At 54.1% G+C, this 16,051-nt stretch overlaps 1 protein-coding gene across 1 annotated transcript; it reads left to right on the forward strand.

The window, feature by feature from the left end:
* The first annotated feature begins 2,267 nt into the window (after positions 1–2,267).
* Positions 2,268–15,159, forward strand: LOC138415290 (angiotensin-converting enzyme-like protein Ace3). Its single transcript, XM_069543704.1, has 14 exons — positions 2,268–2,497; positions 2,905–3,063; positions 3,328–3,415; positions 3,592–3,735; positions 4,493–4,684; positions 4,763–4,860; positions 4,940–5,112; positions 5,410–5,633; positions 5,733–5,877; positions 7,650–7,748; positions 8,136–8,258; positions 12,160–12,344; positions 12,841–13,280; positions 14,811–15,159. The coding sequence occupies exons 1-13, from the start codon at positions 2,339–2,341 to the stop codon at positions 13,263–13,265; spliced, it is 2,214 nt and encodes a 737-aa protein (XP_069399805.1). The 5' UTR covers positions 2,268–2,338; the 3' UTR covers positions 13,266–13,280; positions 14,811–15,159.
* Positions 15,160–16,051: the final 892 nt, after the last annotated feature.

The following is a 16,051-nucleotide window of genomic DNA, read 5'->3' on the forward strand; positions in this document are numbered from 1 at the left end:
GTTGTGGTCCACACAAAGGCTTTGGCATAGTTAATGAAGCAGAAGTAGATATTTTTGTAGAACTCTCTTGCTTTTTCGATGATCCAGCAGATGTTGGCAATTTGATCTCTGGTTCCTCTGCCTTTTCTAAATCTAGCTTGAACATCTGGATGCAATACTTGTACTTGGATGCAATCTCAAAAATGACAGAATGATCTCTGTTCGTTTCCAAGGCAAACCATTCAATATCACGACCAATAATGCTGAAGAAGCTGATGTTGAATGGTTCTGTGAAGACTTACACGACTTTCTGGAACTAACACCCAAAAAAGATGTCCTTTTCCTTATAGGGGACTGGAATGCAAAAGTAGAGAGTCAAGAAACACCCAGAGTAACAGGCAAATTTGGCCTTGGAGTACAGAATGAGGTAGGGCAAAGGCTAATAGAGTTTTGCCAAGAGAACACATTGGTCATCGCAAACAATCTCTTCCAACAACACAAGAGAAGACTCTACACATGGACATCACCAGATGGTCAATACTGAAATCAGATTGATTATATTCTCTGCAGCCAAAGATGGAGAAGCTCTATACGGTCAGCAAAAACAAGACCAGGAGCTGACTGTAGCTCAGATCATGAACTTCTTATTGCCAAATTCAGACTTAAAGAAAATAGGGAAAACCACTAGACCATTCAGGTATGACCTAAATCAAATACCTTACGATTACACAGTGGAAGTGACAAATAGATTCAAGGGATTAGATCTGATAGAGTGCCTGAAGAGCTACCATATAATACAGCAATCCCACTCCTGGGTATGTATCCAAAGAAAATGAAATTACAGTCTTGATATCTGCACCCTCATGTTCATTGCAGCATTATTTACAATAGCTGAGATAAGGAAACAGCCTAAGTGTCCACTGATGGAAATTAAAAATGTAACACATACACACACACACGTGCATGTACACGCACAGGAATACTCTTCTGCCATGTAAAAGAAGGCAAGCTTGCCATTTGCAACAGCATGGATGGAACTTCAGAGCATTATGCTAAGTGAAATAGGTCAGACAGAGACGGGCAAATACGGTATGATCTCATTTATAGGCAAAATCTAAAATACAAAAATCTGCCCAGTGGCTCAGCAGTAAAGAATCTCCCTGCAAGGAAGGAGACACAGGAGATGTGGGTTCAATCCCTGAGTAAGGAAGATCCCCTGGAGGAGGAAATGGCAACCCACTCCAGTATTCTTGCCGGGGAAATCCCACAGACAGAGGAGCCTGAGGGCCTACATCCGTGGGGTCGCAAAGAGTCAGACATGACTGAGCAACTGAGCACATACAACAACAGTGAAAAAACCTAAAAACACCCCCAAACAAAACAAAACAAAATTGAACTCATAGATATAGAGATGGTGAATGCCTGAGGGAAGGGTGGGTGGGTGAAATGGGTGAAGGCAGTCAAAAAGTATAAACTTCTTGTTGCAAGAAAATTAAGTCTGGAGGGTGATGTGTATAGCATGAAGATAATAGTAACCAAATAATAACCAAGCAACCAAAACATACTGTTTTTTTAAAATCCTGATAGATGGCCCCTTACTTTCTGTGCCTCCTGACAGCAAACTTATGGTCTAGGGCTCTCCCTTGGGAAACAGGTGTAAGGACAGTGAAAGAGGAGGAGCCCTGGGTCGATCATACTTCCCTCAAGAGAGAAAAAGGCCAAAAACTGAGAACATAAGTGGTCAAGACAGAAGAGCATGGAAGGACAACTGTGCTTCCAGAATCCAGAGACCCAGAGAGGTCTTTTCCTTCCATCTACCCATTCATCCATCCTCCCACTCACCTGCTCAGACGTAATGGCGGCCTGTGGAGGGAGGGGGTTCATCAATCCCTGGTCAAGATCAAGGGTGGCTCCAATGCCAGGGAGAAGTGACAAAGTAGAGTGGAACAAGCTCTGGTCTAGACATCAAGAGCCCTGGTTGTCCTTTTGGTTCTGCCACTGACCTGGTGTGAAGGTAGTATGGCTAGACCATTCTAGACCTCAGTCTCCTCACCTGTAAAATGGGGACAGTTGGGCCAGAAGTTAGGTGGGGCCTTTCCCTTTCTGACATTCCGTGGCTGGCCCTTTAGCCCCTGATGTCACAATATGGAGCTGGACCGTGATTGGGCCACAGCCCCCTCCAGCTCTGCTGTTCTTTTGGCCATGGGAACAAGATGGACTTGCCCTGGACCTCCCCTACTTGTGCTCGTCTGTTGTGCCGTGGCTCAGAGTGACCAGGACTCAGGTGGGGCTACGACCCAAGGGAGCGTGGGGTCAGGCCCGGGGACCAGGCAGGGGCAGGCCCCTCCCAGGACAATTGATGCCCATCTCCGTCTCTGCAGACCAGCTCTACAATGAGACTGTGGCAAAGGCCTTCCTGCAGTTTTACGACCGAACAGCCCAGGTTGTGTGGAACCAGTTCATGGAGGCCGCCTGGAACTATGTCACCAACATCACAAAGAAAAATCAAGAGGAGATGGTGTGGTACCACTTCCACCCCTGCCCCCTTCGCCCTTTGTTCTTCTCAGGGGTCACGGTGCAGGGGTGCTGGGGGGCAAGGAATCACACCTTTTGCCACTCTTCCAGAGCTAGATGAGAGGGGGAAGCCCCAAAGCACGTGTCGGAACAGACGTCAGGCTCCAGGCCTCCTGGAGCCCTGAAAGCTGTCTGGGCTGGAACCTCTAGCTTCTTTTCTCTTGTAAATATCACCTGCTTGCTTTTAGGGAGCAGGTTCCCTCCCTTCTTGCTCTTAGCAAAGTTTCAATGACTCCAAACCCTTTAAAGGGGTTTTGGAAGGAGGTTGTGGGGCTGGGCCCTGGAGTTCACTGTGACACCCTCACCCTCTCCTTCACCCTCACACGACAAATGTGGTGACCGTCCTTCCAGCTGTACAAGGACGTGGAGAAGTCCCAGCACACGCTGTACTTTGGCACGCGGGCCCGCCTGTTTAAGGTCGCCAACTTCCAGGACTCGGACGTGAAGCGCATGCTGAGTAAGCTGCTGAACGTAGACAAGGCGGCCCTGCCCAAGGAGGAGCTCCGGGAGGTGATGGACAAGCCCCCAGGTCTCCAGGCACATGCTCCCCACCCCAGGGTGGGCAGGCTGCTGGGTGGGGAGCCGCCTGGGGCTGGAAAGAGGTTGGGGGAGGCAGGGCCAGAGCTTCCTCTGGGTGGGTGAGGGAGGTGAGCAGAGGCTAGTGGGAAGATGGGACGATGCCTTGGCCAGGCCTGCCTCTCCCAGCTGGTGGGACTAGCGCTGGGGGTGGGCCCATGGCTGCGGGCCTGCCCTGGGTGACACCTGTCCCCCCAGTACAACGAGATTCTGGCCTACATGGAGACCACGTACAGCATGGCCCAGGTCTGCCTGAATGAGGGGCCCTGCCTGCCCCTGGAGCCTGGTGAGCACCCAAGCCCGCACCCACCCACCCGAGTCTCAGCACAGCCTGTTCCAATAGTCTCCAGATTCCCACCTTCCTCCCAGCCCCAGCTGCACATGGGGAGGGCTACCCACAGCAGGAGAGAGCAGGAGGCCGGGTGGAATGAGGTCCCACCTTGGCTCCTTTTCTGGATACAGACCTCGAAGAAGTCATGGCCACCTCCCGAGACCAGAAGGAGCTGCTGTGGGCCTGGCAGGGCTGGCGGGATGCTGTGGGTCGCCAGCTCCGCATGACCTTTGAGCGCTACGTGCAGCTCAGCAACAAGGCTGCGAAGCTCAATGGTGAGGCCCCTCACCCCGCACCTGCCAGCCCATCCAGCTGGGCAGACTGCAGCCTGCATGGGGCTCAGGGCAGTGCTGGGAAGGGTGAAGCCGAGTCTGGGTAGGACCTGGAGACAGGGACCCTGAGTCCTGCCGCTGGGGAGTGCAGAGCTGGCTCACTTGTCGTGTGGATCCACAAACAGCAACTGAGCACTACTCCTGGGGTGTGCCGTTGCCGGGGAAGGTCTGAGGATGCACAGGTGGAAAGACGGGGAAGGTGCCCACCCTCCCCGGGCTTACAGGCCTCTGGGAGACAGACGCTCATTTCCAGTCACCACCCAGGATAAGTGCTGAGAAGGATGGGGCTGCAGAGAGAGAAGAAGGGACCCTGTTTCAGTCAGGTGGGCGGGGAGGGCCTCGCTGACATTCATCCAAGGCCTGAAAGATGGAGCAAGCTGGGCAACAAGAAGCTTTCGGGAGGATCTGAAGAAAGGCAGCCCGGGTGGGTGGGGCTCCAGGTGGAGAGAGGAGCAGACCCTGTCCCAGAGGATGCAGGCCCAGAGGATGCTCAGTGTGTGCTTTGCTAAGTGCCTTTCCATCCCACTCTCGTCCTTTATGGATGGTGACCTTGAGAGGGTGGTGTCTTTCCTGTTTGGCAGATAAAGACCTCGAGGATCTAGGTCAGTTGGCTTCCCTAGCAGGTGCCTGGGTTTCCTGCCAGCCAGGCCAGGCTGAAGGGTGGGTGGGGGTCAACCCTGAGCCCCCTCCCCTGTCCTAGGTTACCAAGACATGGGGGCCTTGTGGCGGTCCACGTACGAGTCCGACTCGCTGCAGGAAGACCTGGAGCAGCTGTTCCAGGAGCTGCAGCCGCTCTACCTGAACCTGCACGCCTACGTGCGGAGGGCCCTCTACCGCTTCTATGGGCCCGAGCTCATCGACCTGAGGGGGCCCATCCCCGCCCACATCCTGGGTAAAGCCCCAGCTGGCGCTCAGTCGGTGGGGAGAGACGGTCTCCCGCCTCCTCTTAACCCTGCCCCTCCTCTCCCAGGGAACATGTGGGCTCAGTCCTGGGTCAACATCTTAGACCTAGCGCTGCCCTTCCCGGAGAAGCCCCCTGAGGACATCACGAAGATCATGAAAGGCCAGGTCAGCGCTTGGGCCCCGGTCTGCCCTGCCCACCCCACAGCCCCCGGGCAGGGTCCCACATGCTGCCTCTTCCCCACAGCACTGGAAGCCCGAGAAAATGTTCCAAGAGGCTGAAAAATTCTTCACCTCCATGGGGCTGCTTTCCACCCCTCCTGAGTTCTGGGAAAACTCCATGATGGAAAGGCCAACTGACGGGCGGGAGGTGGAGTGCCACGCGTCCGCCTGGGACTTCTACAACGGGAAGGACTTCAGGTGCTCACCCTGCGCGGTATCGCCCCCTTCCTCTGCTCCTTCTGCTCTCCACCTGTCTGCCTGTCTCAGCGGGGTGGTGGCGGGGGGTAGGGGGCGGTGAGCCGGCCACCTGGGGGAGATGAGTGTGAAAGCCGAGGGCCTGGCCCCTGCTCGGATGTGGCGCCTGGAGTACCGAGAGCACAAGGCCCTGCTGGTCTCCAGCCTGACCTCCCAGTCCCTTTACAGAGCCTGAGTAGGGCAATGTCTCCCTCTCCCAGGGCATCCCCATCCTCCTTGACCCCTGCCCTTTAACCCTAGGATAAAGAAGTGCACCGAAGTGACTATAAAGGACCTGCTGTCCATCTTCCACCAGATGGGCCACATCCAGTACTTCCTGCAGTACAAGAACCTCTCGGTGATCTTCCGCGCAGGCGCCAACCCAGCCTTCGAGGAGGCCGTGGGGTCGGTGGTCACCCTCTCAGCCTCCTCCCACAAGCACCTGCTCAACAGAGGCCTGCTCAGCCAACAGCACCAGGACAAAGGTGATGGGGACCAGAAGGATCCCAGGCCTGGGGCCCCCGGGCAAGGCCTAAGGGAGGCGGGACCAGAGCCGCCTCCTGACTGCCCCCCGCTTTCCCCAGAGGAGGAGGTCAATTTCCTGATGAGCGTTGCCCTGGAGAAGATCGCCTTCATCCCCTTCGCCTACCTGATGGACCTGTTTCGCTGGAAGGTCTTTGACGGCACCATCGAGAAGGACGTGTACAACCAGGAGTGGTGGAACCTCAGGTGGGGAGGACCGCCATTCGGGCCCCTCTGGCCACACCTGGACCAGGGTGGGCTTTTGGGGCAGCCTCAAGGGGACCGCCTGCTACCAAAGGGCACCACCGTCTCGCTTCTGGGGGCAGAACTGGGAGTGTGATGCTGCTAATCTGTGGCCACGGGGAAGCCCTGGGGTGGCATTGGCTGTCTCGTCACCAGACAAAAGTATTCCCACTGAAGTGGGCAGGGCCGGAGTGTGGGTCTTGGGGGATTGTGTCAAATCTGGCTCCAGCACTCAGCAGGCTCGTAGCCCCTGGAGGCCGGCAAGCTCGCACGGTGGTGCACTTGGGCCCTCCAAGAATGGGATGCTGACCACCAGGCAGGCCTTCCTGCTCCTCCCCTCCCTTCTCTGCCTCCCAGTGGGGCCAGCAGAGCGGGTGTTTGGGGTCTGAGCTCTTTCCTTCCGGTGGAGAGTCCTTATATGACAAGGGCAAGCCCACTGCCCCCTTTCCTATTATCCTGACACACACACATACACAGACACACACACCTGTCTCTGACTGTGTTCCAGGCCTGTCTGTGGGCGGAACTGGCGGTGAAGGAGCCCCCCAGCAGTCGGGCAGCATCAGTCTTGAGTGAGGGGCACCCGTGTCCATCCCGTCACCGACCCCTGGCTGTTAGATTGGATAATAATTGCGCGTGCACAAGGCTTCCTCTTTTCCACCAATCCTCAGACCCACCAGCTCAGGTCTGCTGGCCATAGGCACTCCTGGAGGGCCCACATCAGGCCCTTAGGCTGACTTGAGCCTTTACAACGACCCATGGCCACTCTCAGAGGAAGAACAGGTGCCCAGCCTGCGGTCACACTGCCACCCAGGGATGGCAGAGCGGGCTGCCCCTCCCTTTGTCCTCTCACCCTCCGACTCCCACCCCAAATTCAGGACCGGACATCACTGGGGGGATTGGCAGAGTCTTAACCTTGTGCCCCCTCCAAAGGCACCCCAACCAGCCATCTGGACTGAGGGACGTCACCCCCTTCCTCAGCCACACCCACCACCCCCTGAGTGATGGAAACCGGAGGCTGAGGGAGGGGGCAACTCCCTGGTCCTCGAACAGAACCTCGTGGATGAGAGAGAAGCTTCCCCGTGAAGACTGTGCAGGGCTCCAGTGGGCCAACGTGAAACGACGAGCTTTTCCATAGACTTCGTCCACCCCAAAGATGGCTCACGTTATGCCCATTTCAGACAACACTTTACAAGCAGACTCGGTAACAATCAACTTTCCCACAGTCACACAGCTCAGAGGGGCAAAGCCAGCAGTTACTGGGGTCTGCCCGCGACTCTGCCGTGTCTTGCTACCAACTCCCTGATCTCTAAGCCTCGGTTTTCCTCCATACCACAGGGATGGTGCTGTGTTTTCTTCTCAGCACTTCTTACCAGATGAAACCACTTGGTTGGTTGGTCCATGGCCGTCCCCCATCGTTAAGATGAAAGCAGGGACCTTGCCTAGCCCGTTCCCTCCCGTGTCCCCAGAGCCAGGATAGAGTTGAGGGAGCCGGTGTGGAGAACTCGGCACAGTTCCTGCAGAGAGGACATGCTCGATGTTTACTCCTGTAATTGTTTAATTCTCTGATTCCCAATCCCATGTGTTTTCAACTCATTTATTTAATCAATAAAATGCATTAAGTGTCCTCCTCATGCCAAGTCGCTTTGACAGCTGTGCAAATGCTCCAGAAGGAAAAGGGCTCTGGAAATCTTACCAGGTGGCACTTTCAAGCCCCCGATTAACACCGCCCCCAGGTTGAAATACCAGGGCCTGTGCCCTCCCATCCCTCGGACAGAGGAGGACTTTGATCCAGGCGCCAAGTTTCACATCTCTGCCAGCTTGCCCTACATACGGTAAGGTCTGGGCCACTCCAGCAGAACTGGCCTGGGGGCTGGGGGTTCGGGGACACAGGACCCAGGTGGAGGATTTTCAGGAAGGCCCCAGACCCAAATGTCCTCCCCCTGCACGCCTCCCCACCTCCTCCTGTCAGACGGCACACTCTCCTGAGGGCCTTGTCCTGAACACACTGCTTTCACATCAGCTCCCCTGTGGAGGGCAGCGTGATGGGAAAGCGTGTCTGCTGCCCTGAAAGGTGAGCAGGAGCGGGGAGGGGGCGCATGAGTCCAGAAGGTTAGGAAGGAGAGATCCTGCAGCATCCCAGGACCAGCCTCCCTGACAGTGACCACTGACCCAAGCCCACCCCTGCCACGCCCCCAGCCGGCCTCGCCTTCTCTCCCCAGGTACTTTCTCAGCCTCGTGCTCCAATTCCAGTTCCATGAAGCACTCTGCAAGGCCTCAGGCCACATGGGGCCGCTGCACCACTGTGACATCTATAACTCCAAGGAGGCTGGGAAGCTCCTGGAGTGAGTGCCCTCCCCCTTCCCTTGTCCTTCCCTAACCTTGCTGGAAGCTTGCGCTGGGCTCCTCTGCTCACCTGGCTCCACCCCAGGTCCCCTGCACAGCGCTTCTGTTCTGGTGGAAGTTCTTCCCTCTGTCAGACTACGAGCGACTACAGAGTCTGAGAGACTACAGTCTCTCCCATGTTAATCAAAGCCCATTTCCTCTTATGTAGCCCCTGTGGTCAGAGAGATGGCTTAGCCCCCGCTGCTAACATGCACACACACGCATGCACGCACTTGCTCACGTTGTCAATAAATCGAACTGTCCCAGATGGGAAGCCAGTGTTGGGGTCTCGCCTCTGCCTCCATCTTCCGTCTGAATCCCCTTATTCTTTCCCTGCAAGGTGCCTGCCTAGCTTCTCAGCAGCACTTGATGCGCCCTGGAGTGCACTCTGCTTTGCCTGTCTTTTCTCAGACGTGCCTGAACCCAGTTCCCAGGCTGATCCGGGTTGCTTTTGCACCAGCCTCTTGGCCCACTCTGATCAGCTTGTGGTCTACTTTGACCCCCCACCCGCAGTCTCTTTTCCCTGCTCTTGGTGTCTAGCCCATCCTTTCCATCCCTGCCTCTGTGGTGCAAGTTTCTGGCCCTGAAGGAAACCTGGAGCGGGGTGAGAGGCTGACCTGGGCTGGAAGCCTTTACTTCCACAGGCTGGCTCTCTAACAAGCGCTCTTACAGTGCTTCACATTAGCAGTTCATAACTTGCAAAGTGGATTTTATTATCCACATTTCATAAATGATGAAACTGAAGCTCAGAGAGGTATAATTGCATGTTGCTGATCTAGGAAGTGGCAGAATCATGCTTTGAGCCCCAAAGTGACTCTAGAACACATTACCTTCCACCCTGTTGCTTCCATCAGTTATAAAGGATGCTGTTCTGGTGAAGCTAGACCTGGGCCCTCTGGTCCCAAGATCAGCACTCCAGTCTCTGGGATATGGAGCCTGCCCCACTGACATAATCTTTTTCTCATTGCATTTCAACTGATTTCAGCAGGTCCATTACCATAATCGGTCAAGGTCATGTTGAGTTTTATTCCTGGTTTCCCAGAGGATGAACAAAGCCACTATGTAGTATCCTAATAATTATCCACAATAATTTGGCATCCTTTGAAAATGTAATGAGCATGTTTGTGATTCCACCATGCAGCTTGTCAGTACCCATGAGGCCAGACAGAGTTGCAAGACTGATCCTTGCCTTTGCTCCCAGGAGGGCTGCACTTGACATGCCTTCTTGTCTCCCTAGTCTATTTGCTATTTCATCTTTTCATACTCCTGGGATTTATTCTAGCCAACTGCCCAGGTTTGAGCTTCTCAGAATGTGTGGCACAGAAGGGGCCTCTCAGCTCCCTGCGTTCATGTCTCTGGGTGCCCATCATTTACTCACTCAGCAAACATTTACCTGTTCACATGCCCAACAGCCTGCCCTGCGTCCAGCAGGGGGCAATGGGCCACAGGATAAACCAATAACCATACGCCAAGAAAGGAGCTGGTGCAGCAAGAAAGGGATTTGGTGAACATGCAAAGAGGGTAAGGAGGTCTTGCCAGGGGACCAAGGAGGGAACTCTGTCCTTCAGTGCAAGAGTACAAGAAATAGCAGACTTCCGTTTTCCATACATCAACTCTTTTTAAAAAACACACTTTAATATTCATTGGATATTTCCAAGAGTACTCTTAAGTTTGTTTTTTTTTTTTTAATAATTTTATATTTTTGGCTGTGCTGAGTCTTCGTTGCTGCTCAGGCTATTTCTCCAGTTGTGGGGAGTGAGGGGCTACTCTCCAGTTGTGGAGATTGGGTCTCTCATTGCCATGGTTTCTCCTGTAGCGGAGCCTGGGCTCTAGGTGCTCAGGCTTCAGTAGATGTGACACGTGGACTCAGTAGTTGTGGCTCCTGTGTCCGAGAGCACAGGCTCAGTAGTTGTGACCCATAGGCTTAGTTGCTCCGTAGCATGACGGGATCTTCCCAGACCAGGGATCAAACCTGTGTCTCTTGCACTGGCAGGCAGATTCTTTACCACTGAGCCATGAGGGAAGTCCAGCATCAACTCACTTTTGACTGAGCCTTTATCCCACTTGATCGGTGAGACATTTGACCTCAGTCTTTCTCATCATTTCCCTACCCCTCTCCACCCAGGACATATAGGCTCCCAGGGTCTGACTTGGTATCAAAGCATGCCGAGGACTTGCCAGTCATCTCTAGGCCTTTTGTGGAAGAATGGGGCAGGCAAGCGCTTGCAGGCGAGAAGGGGAAGGGCAAGATTCTTGGCTGCTCTTTTCCCTAATAGAGTTTAAAACTTGATTTTGCTAATTTTGACTCATCTTCCTAAGTGTGATCACCCTGGGGTAGCCTCTAGGTTGGTGCCACTGGGAATAGAAGGTAGAAGTGGCCTTGGTCCAAGTTCCCAAATTCCCCTGGCTCACTCAGCTAGCTGTGAGGGCCTAATCCTGCCCACGGGCCCATTTCTGCTGCCCTGGAGTTGAGGGCTCCAGGCAGTGCCCAGCTGTCAGCTTTGCAAGTCTCACGTGCTGCCTGTACCAAACCTCTGTCCCACCCAGCCTGAAGGACTGTTTCTGAGTAGGCAGACTCTCAGTGGTTGAGACTTCCCCACCAGGTCCTTCCTTTTTTGCAGTACCTGCCACTTGATAAAATCCTCTTACCTAAAAGTAGTTATGGGGTTTCGCTTGTTTTTTTTCCTTTCTATCTTGATGACTTTTCTCCATTTCTCTAGGATCCTAACTACATTTTCCCCCAGTGGTCTCTGCCATGCATGGATCTACTGACCTTTAGTCTCGCCACCTTATTCTTTCCCAGTTGTTTATTAAGCAGTGTATATAAGACTTTGCAAGCTACAAAGCCCTTTTTGCTGCCATTATGTGTCTTCATCCTCACCACAGTGAAATGCAGGTATTAATGGGGGCCGGTTTTACTGATGAAGAAGCTGAGGCTGAGAGAGGTTAAGTTGATCGTCTGTGGCTGTGCAGCCTATAACTAGCACTGCTGGTTCTTGAACCTGAGTCTTGACGGCCTAGATTTCATACTCTAGGCCTCTGGGCCTCTCAGCCCCACCTCTCTCCAGCTCAGATCGGGGAAGCAGGTTGGGAAGTATCACATACACCTCCTGCTGCCTCTGCGGGGGACACTGGGGTGGAGGAGCCTGGAGCCCTGGCTGCGGCGCACACTGTCCCCCTACCTGAGTGCCTGGGCCAAGCCTGAGGCTAGACCCCTGGATGAGCCTCAAGGCAGCTGACAGTTCTGCAGTGCCGCAGGCAGTGCACAGAACACATCCCATGCTTGCAATCTTGCTAATCCTCCCAAACACTCCCTGGGAGACCGGAAGGGACTGAGCACCTCATGGGAAAGTGTTCCATGAATTTAGGCTTATTTGAGTCCAGGATAATAATAATCCTCAAGGTGGTAGTATTAGTAATAATAATAATAGTAATCAGACATTTATTGCCTACCTAATTATGCTCCCAGAATTGTGTTTATTTGGTCAACACAACCACCCTAAGAGGTAGGTTCTGTTATTTTCTCCATTTTATGGATATGGAAATTGAGATTCAGAAAGGTTAAGTACTTGCCCAAGGTCCCACAGCTGAGTCACAGGGTCAAGAATCAAACACAGATGAGTATTATTTCAAAGTTTGAGATTTCTTTTTCTTTTTTTTTAACTGGAGGATAATTGTTTTACATTATTGTGTTGGCCTCTTCCATACAGAGCTTGTGATTTTACCCATTATGCTGAACATCTGTTGGGAGAGTCTGGCTAGCAAAGTCAGACTCTAAAGGTGGGGCTGGGCATACTGAGGGGTCCCAGCAGCATCAGCCAATGCCCCCACACAGCCTCACAGCTGTACTTACACTCCCAGGGATGTCCTGAAGCTGGGCTCGAGCAAGCCCTGGCCGGAGGTCCTGGAGAAGATGACTGGGGAGACCAAGGTGTCTACAAAGGCCCTCATGACCTACTTCAAGCCCCTGCTGAACTGGCTGGTCACTGAGAATGTGCGGCAGGGGGAGATACTGGGCTGGCCAGACTTCAGCTGTTCCTTTGAAGGTTTGACTATCTGACCCTTGTCCCACCTCTGTTCCAGCTCCAGGCCTGACCCTAGCCTGCTTTGGGCCAGCCCCTACCACAGCCCAGCCTTTACCCCTCACCCATCAAGGAACTTGCAGTGTGACCCTGTCTGTACCTGATACAGCCTCGGCCAAAACCACAGCCCATGCCCCAGCCACTGGCTCGGAGGCTTCCTTGCCTACTGTCCAGCTAGACTTCAGGGTGGATCTGAGCACACGGGGTGGGCATCTGACCTCTTGACCCTGCATGGAGCCACTGCTGGGCTCCATGGGGTACATGGCCCTACCTGTGCCATCTGCTCCCCCTCCTCCTCCTGCTCCTTTTTCCTACCCTCCTTCCAAGGCCAGGCCCTCATCTTTGGAAGGCAGGTGCCAGAGGCTAGGGAGAATGCCTGTGGCCATCAGATCCCGTCTGGTCACCACGAGGCACCCTCCCCAGCTCCACCTGCTCCATGCATTTCCTGTGTCTTCCACAGAAAGAGAAACAAGCAGAGCAGCATTCCTGGGGATGGAGCTGAACACTGACCTGGTCAAATCCTGGCAATGGACGCTGCTGGCCCTGAGCTTTGTCATGTTACTGGCAGTCCTGCTGCTGGGCCGCAGGCTGTACACCCTGGAAAAAAGCTCACTGACCCAAGACACCAGTACACAAGACACCAGGTCACAGGGCACCCAGTCACAGAGCCCCAGATCACAGGACTCCAGTGCCATCAAGCCAGCATCCAAAACCTACTTTCTGGGCATAGCCATGGAGCCCCACCAAGTCGTCAAGAGACAGTGGATGCTGCTGGGCCTCTGCCTCCTCCTGACGCTGGGCTCCATTGGCCTCATCATTCGGATTTTCACACAGCACAACAGGAAGCCTCCGTGGATGAGAGATGAATGGGGGAGCTGGGACTAGACACCAGTGCAACTGGTGAGGTTTGGGGGCAGGAGGAGGGTGGCCAAATTAAGAGGGGGGGGAGGGGACTGCTTGCCTGCATAGCACCCAACTGCTATTGGGTGCAACCATGGCAGATCTGGGTATATGGGCAGTTGTGCGTTTGTGAACTATTGTATGTGAGGTCATGTGCATGGGTGACTGGGTGATTCCATGTCTGCCCTGGGTTCCAGACCAGCTGCCTTCTCCTGGGGTTCAGGATCCATAGTTTTAGTGACCCAAACCAGCCCCTCACCCCAAAACTGGTTCTTTACGTGATGTTTTCTTCAGAAATTCTACTGTGGGGCTGGACAGGGGCTGCAATGCCCAAGGAGTATCTGCCATGGTTAGAAACAGGACATTGCTTCAGTGCCTTTATCAAATGCATGCAAGTAGGACCAGATGCTCCTTGTACATCCGTGCTCAGCTCATGAGCGCTAAACTCTGTATTCTGGCCGGCACTGTGTTGGGCTGCATAATCCAGCCCCCAGAAGCTGCCTGTCAGCTGTCTGAGATGCAAGTAGCCTTATAAACTGCCCCATGGCCCATCCCGGCCCCAGACCAGGCCCTCCCAAATGCAGACAGGGGGTAGCTGGGCACCCAGCCAGGCTTGATTAATGATTGACTTGTTTAATATTTAAACAAAGCTCATCTCCAGCCACTCCACTCCAGAGATGGCCTTGTTCAACACCCACACACCTGCTGCCTGGCCTGTTGCCCTGGGGATTGAGTACAGGGCAAACAGCACCTTTCCAGGCTCAGTGGAGGAGGGGAGGATGGGGAGGGAGAGCTTTAAGGAGGACATTGGGGAATGAGTGCTCTAAGGACAAGCCTAGGAATAGAAAGGGAAGGCTTCTGCTCCTGCCCCTCTTCGCCCTTTCTTTCCAGCCTGGGTCTAACACAAGGGTGCCACACCCGGTGTATGGGAACTTAGTGAGTTTGGACTGAGGCCCCAGGGGCCCCCCAGGAGACTGAAAATCAATGTCTGTCGGAAATTAGGGGAACCTTGAGAGGAAGTAACATTGCAGCCAGAAACCACAGAGGAGGCATCAGGGCTGCAGTTGAGCAAGCGGGAAAGTGGCCAAGAGATGGGACTGGCTCTCTCTAGATTAAAGATCTGAGCCCAGAAGTCAGGGATCAGGGTACAGAAGGACTGGGCCGAGATCTCCATGGAGCCTACCTCTATCCAGGTTTCAAGAGGTCTTCTTGAGTTCTGGCAGAGTCCGAGCACTTTCTGTTCTGACCGCAGGCTCCAGAGCACCCTCATTTGATGTCTCCGTCACTGTTGTTACTTTGCCTTGCTGTAATGTCCTTATTTGTCCTCATTACTAGCTGTCAGCTCTGTAAGGTCAGGACACAGTGAAACATCTGTAGCCAGCACAGGCCATGGCACACAGTGGGGATTTGGAAAATGTTTGAGTGAGTGAGTAAGTGAGTGAGTGAGTGTGTCTCTGCCCAAATTTCTCCTCAGAGCTCAGCACCCCATGCCCTGAGCCCATGAGAAACAGCCCCACCTTTCCTCCACAGCCAGGCTATCCCCCCTGACACGGGGCCAGCCAGGACAACTCTGCCCCCCCAGGAGGCCACACTTGCAGCCCTCCCATCCCCCAGCCACAGTGGCCAACGAGATCCCCATCAGGCATTGTGGCTCTGCATGGCAAAGGCACACCCAGCCCAGGACTCCAAGCCTCTCACCTGGACTCCAGCAAAACTCTCACTGAGCCTCCTTGTCCGTCCTCCCTCCCCCACCCGCCATTGTAAAGTTTCTTTCTTTGGATCTCCGCTGTAAAGTTTCTTTCACTGGAATATTTCCTTCATGTCTAACTGCTTAACAACTTGGTTGTCCATCAGTTAAATCTAGATGTTCAAAATGGCATTTGAGGGTCTTTATCATTCCCTTTTTCTCCCACCTCCCAGCTCAGCCCTTTGCACTGATTCCATCATCGGCCTTTGCCTAAAGTGCATGCCCTGTTGGTGCTTGCCCTCCAAGGATGGCTCCAAACTGGCTGTTGGACCCTCTGCAAAGCTTCAAGCTCACCAAGATGCTCAGTGAACAGCGTTCTCCTTCCCCCACTGCTCTCCAAGGCTCTTTCAGTAAACCTCACCTCATCCCCATCTGCTTATTCTATTGTATTCATTTTCAACCAGCACTCAGACACTTCTATCAGTGGTCACTTGCTAATATGTGGTTTTAAATCTGTTCTTCTCCCAAGCAGTATCTCTATGCCAAGAGCTCTCAGGCCTCTAAAGAAAGCACCTCATTGCATATTCCCTGTGCATTACACTGCCAGTACCAGGTCCTGGATGGGCTTGCCACTAGGAGGTCTGCATGGGCACTGGGATTCAGTTAAAGGGCACTTGGTAAAGGTCTATCCATACCATTGCCCGAGTCCAGTCCAATGGTCAGATCGGGAAAGAAACCTTCAGCAGAAGACTATCTGAGGCCTTTAACAACCCCTTTGGCTCCTCCTCTCCTCCTCTGCTTGAGAGAGACGGCCTGGCAATGTCCAGATTGGCCCCCTGGTACCTGAACCGGGTCTGAGAGGGCCGAGGGCACAGTCCATTGGGACAGAGCAGAAGCTCCTCAAAGAGGCCCTACCCGATTGATTCCTGGCGCCGGACTCCCGCCCAGCTCCGCCCCTTAAGAGTCAGGGCCCCGCCCCTGCCCCGTTGAGTCTCGGAAAAGTTGCCCCCGCCCCGCGGACCCCGCCCCGCCGCCGCTGCCGCGCGGCTCCTTTCAGCACCGCGGCGCGGACAGCTCCCGGGCG

Source organism: Ovis canadensis, chromosome 11 (genome assembly GCF_042477335.2).
Source record: "Ovis canadensis isolate MfBH-ARS-UI-01 breed Bighorn chromosome 11, ARS-UI_OviCan_v2, whole genome shotgun sequence".
Lineage (NCBI taxonomy): Eukaryota > Metazoa > Chordata > Mammalia > Artiodactyla > Bovidae > Ovis > Ovis canadensis.

Bases quoted from the DNA above. Each gene is read 5' to 3' on its own strand.
- LOC138415290 (XM_069543704.1), top strand. From the start codon at position 2,339: ATGCCCATCTCCGTCTCTGCAGACCAGCTCTACAATGAGACTGTGGCA. The intron at 4,685-4,762 runs GTAAAGCCCCAG...CTCCTCTCCCAG, and splicing joins CATCCCCGCCCACATCCTGG to GGAACATGTGGGCTCAGTCC. The intron at 12,345-12,840 runs GTTTGACTATCT...TGTCTTCCACAG, and splicing joins CTTCAGCTGTTCCTTTGAAG to AAAGAGAAACAAGCAGAGCA.